The 3,614-nt window shown below is 29.1% G+C and overlaps 1 protein-coding gene across 1 annotated transcript; it reads right to left on the bottom strand.

The window, feature by feature from the left end:
- Positions 1 to 339: 339 nt before the first annotated feature.
- Positions 340 to 1,054, bottom strand: LOC120208620 (ethylene-responsive transcription factor 13-like). The gene has a single exon (XM_039207849.1). It carries the CDS (start codon positions 985 to 987, stop codon positions 373 to 375), a length of 615 nt encoding a protein of 204 aa, XP_039063780.1. The 5' UTR covers positions 988 to 1,054; the 3' UTR covers positions 340 to 372.
- Between the last annotated feature and the right edge of the window lie 2,560 nt (positions 1,055 to 3,614).

Raw genomic sequence — 3,614 nt, 5'->3', positions numbered from 1 at the left:
CCCTTTATAACAAAGAAGAGAATATGTAAGCAAAATATTATCATTTGAATTGTCATTTGACTTAATTGAGGTTTTACCTTTTATATTCTATTAAGAGTCATTCTAGATGGTTCACAAAGCTTAAAATGCCTCAAGATTCGTACCCGTACATCATTTTTTTTAAATAATTAACGATTAATGATTTAATTAAAATTAAGTTAAAAGTTTTATGTTTTAAATAACAATTTTTTTTGTTTAGTCTTCAAAATAGATTTAACTCCATAATTTGATGATTACAGAAGTAATTTACCGTGAAAGGAAACGACTATCAGAATATGTACAACTCAATTATTATCTCTCAAAATTCAGCTGGCATCATCAACTGATACACATCTAGTTCAAATTCTGTCTTAATCGAACAGTTAATCTCATTCCCTCTCCGTTTCGATTCGGAGTCGGGTCGTCCAACGTCGACGGAGACGACGGCGATTGAGTCGATGAACAAGAAGATAAAGATGGCTCTGAAACTCTTCGCTTGCTACCGGTCACTCTCATCAGCTCCGCCTGATCCGAGCCGATGAGGTTTGGAAAATTAAGCTTGGCTTTCGAGCCACGCATTTTAAAAGCCGCTCTGTCGTAAGCAAGTGCAGCATCTTCCGGAGTGTCGTAAGTACCGAGCCAGACCCTCGCTCCCTTCCGCTTCAGATCCCTTATCTCCGCCGCGTATGTCCCCCACGGCCTTCTCCTTACACCCCTATAATGTGCCTTCTTCGGCGGCGCGTGGGGTTTCTGGACAGTCGATTCGGAGCTGGGGAATGGAACATTATTAACAGAGACCTTCTCCTCCGATGCATCAACAAACAACTGATCAAAGTTTATCCATTGATCGAAAATAATCGCATCATCATTTTTCGCTGGAATGAATTTATCGAAATCATCTTTGAGAAGATGCCGACGAATGGATTCCAAGAGGCTGAGATCAAATTCTGAAGCATTATCACAGTACATATTTGGGTGTGTTGTTCTTGTTCTTGGAGACTGAGCCCAGAAAAGGATTTGAACTGGATGGCTTGGTTGGTTGAGTTCTTCCTATTCGCTGTTAGATTGTTCATACATGTATATATATACACCTTGAAACTCTTATTATTTTATTTCTGGTTTTCTTTATTGTTTTGTTGAAGACGATTCTAGGAAGTTGCTCGTGGTTGAGATCTGAAAACGTTTAATTTTACCACGTTTTTGAAGTGCTGCGACTCTTCCACTTTTTTTGTAGACCATTATAAATTAATATACTTAAATTATTAGTTTTTACAACCACCATTATTCTCTACATTTCTCGATTATTTTAAATAAAATATTATATAGATTCGTTATAACATTATCTTTTTTTAATTACTTCGATGGTTAAAAAATATATTATGGTTCAAGCACCCTGGGTCCATACTAGAGTCATTAAGCAATTTTTGGTTGCATTTTCATCTTTTTAAAGTATCAAAATAATTATTAAATATTAATACGCCTGATTTTATTCTAAATTTTTAAAGATTGTTAATCCGAATGAATTTAAGTGCATAATGTTTTCTTCATGTTAGTAGGCATTCAAAGATCAACTACTTAGTTAATAACTTGATTTCATTTTTCAAAAATCGTGTTAAAGGATGTGAATTTTCATTTAATTGATATTAAATTATTAAAAATTTTTGAAAGTACGAATGTGTATGTCTTTCTTTAAGTAAGTATTATTTAAAAGATTGATTTAATTTCAATAGAACTTTGAAAAAAAATCTAGTTTTCTATTATTAGCATATCGTTTTTCTCTTTTTTCCTTGTCTTTGTTAAACGATGACATCATCAATTTTAATGTTAATTGTCAACTGTCAGTATTTTTTATTGTCTTTTTTATATCATATCTCTATTTTTATTTTATTTTCAATAAGTCTGTTTTTAAGACACATTTTCTTCTACCTTTTGACATGTTTTTTTAGTCGTTTGACTTTTTTTCATTTATCTTCTTTCTAAGTATTGATTTGATATTACCATGACTGATCAAGATGACACTTATATGATATATTGTTGGTGTTCCCTACTTTGGACTCTCGAATTGGATTTACATACCCGATTACGTTGTGATAGTTTTTCACGTTGCTCAAGTCTAATTTACAGTTTGCTGACGGTCTTTTAATAGCTTGTTCCCTTTTGTGGTTTGTTTACAGATGCAATCAGATATTTTTGTGTCTATCTTTGTTCGAGTTTTTGGTTAGATTTTTTATCTTTCCTTGTATGGTTCTTATGTGAATTTAAGTTGTTGGTTTTGTTTCAATTATTATAGGAAATTTTCCTAATTATGTGTTTAATTTACGATTGTAATTTTAATTCTTTATTGTATTTTGAGACATTTTTTATTGTAAATAAAATTATTTGCTTCTATAAAAAAAGTACTAGTTAAATGATTATAAGATAAAAAAATTTCATGTATTTATATTTTTTTGTAGTTTTTATATTTATAACGAATTATTTATTTTTTCCTTATGTTGAAGATAATCAAAATTGAATTATATTAAATTTCATCTTTTGTCTATAATTTATTAAATATTAATTAGTTACTTTTTCACTTATAAATTTCTAATATAAATCTTTATCAGAAGCTTTAGGGTTTTTTGGTATGATTAAATCTAATTAAACAAATTATTTGAGTATAGCTTTATTAAGTTGATAAATAAATAGATTAATTTGTATTAACTAAGGCAACTTTTGTGAGAGCATATCAACAACAAAACTTTTGTCTTATAAACAATGAAGGAATGTGAACGCTCGTGTTAGTTGGGAGGGATAACGACATAATGCAATTATTGGGAAGGGTTTAGGTTTTGGCGCGGTTGAGGATAAAATTAGGGTTTAGGATTAAGGATCAATTATCTAAAGATTAGTTGTATGAGCTACCAGTAGGATATTCAAACGATTAATTAAGTTGTTGATTGGATTGATTTAGTTAAACTTGAATTAAGCAATTTTTCTTTAATTTTTAATTGAATTGATTATTTTTTGAAAATTAGTAATTAGATTGAACAAAGTTCAATTCATTAAGTCGGTAACCGATATAATAAAAAAATTATAATTTTTTTTGAACAATTTCTAATTGGGGGAGGGTAAAGGAAATTTTTTGCTCTTGATGGATATTGAACTCACAACATAGGAGAGAGATACAAGGTGCCAACTTCGAACTTTTAACCAGTGTTGACAATTTTTTAATTAGATTAATTTGAGTTTAATAGAGACATTTTTAATTTGGATTAAAGTTTGATTAATTAGGTCTTGAAAGTTTAATGAGCTTAGTGATTAAAAAATAATTAAATCTTAATACTTAACGAGTTTGAACTTAAAATACGTAAGTAATATATATAGTATATTAAATATTAAATATTAAATATTTTTGATTAATTAATCAATTTCATACTAAATTAATCTACAATGAAACATAAAAAAATCAATCGAATTAACATCTAAATAATTGATCGTTAATAAAATTAAATTTTAATGTAATCAATTAATTCGATTAAAACTAAACCATAAACGGACTTAATTATGAGCATGTTCTCGCACATATTAAGCCAATAGCTCGATGACAAACAATGTAG

Source organism: Hibiscus syriacus, unplaced genomic scaffold (assembly GCF_006381635.1).
Source record: "Hibiscus syriacus cultivar Baekdansim isolate YM2019G1 unplaced genomic scaffold, ASM638163v2 tig00016725_pilon, whole genome shotgun sequence".
NCBI lineage: Eukaryota > Viridiplantae > Streptophyta > Magnoliopsida > Malvales > Malvaceae > Hibiscus > Hibiscus syriacus.
Note: the sequence above shows the minus strand (reverse complement) of the source record. Positions and strands in the feature narration are given on the sequence as shown.

What these genes read in the sequence shown, in the direction of transcription:
- LOC120208620 (XM_039207849.1), bottom strand. Translation starts at nt 987, where the DNA reads ATGTACTGTGATAATGCTTCAGAATTTGATCTCAGCCTCTTGGAATCC.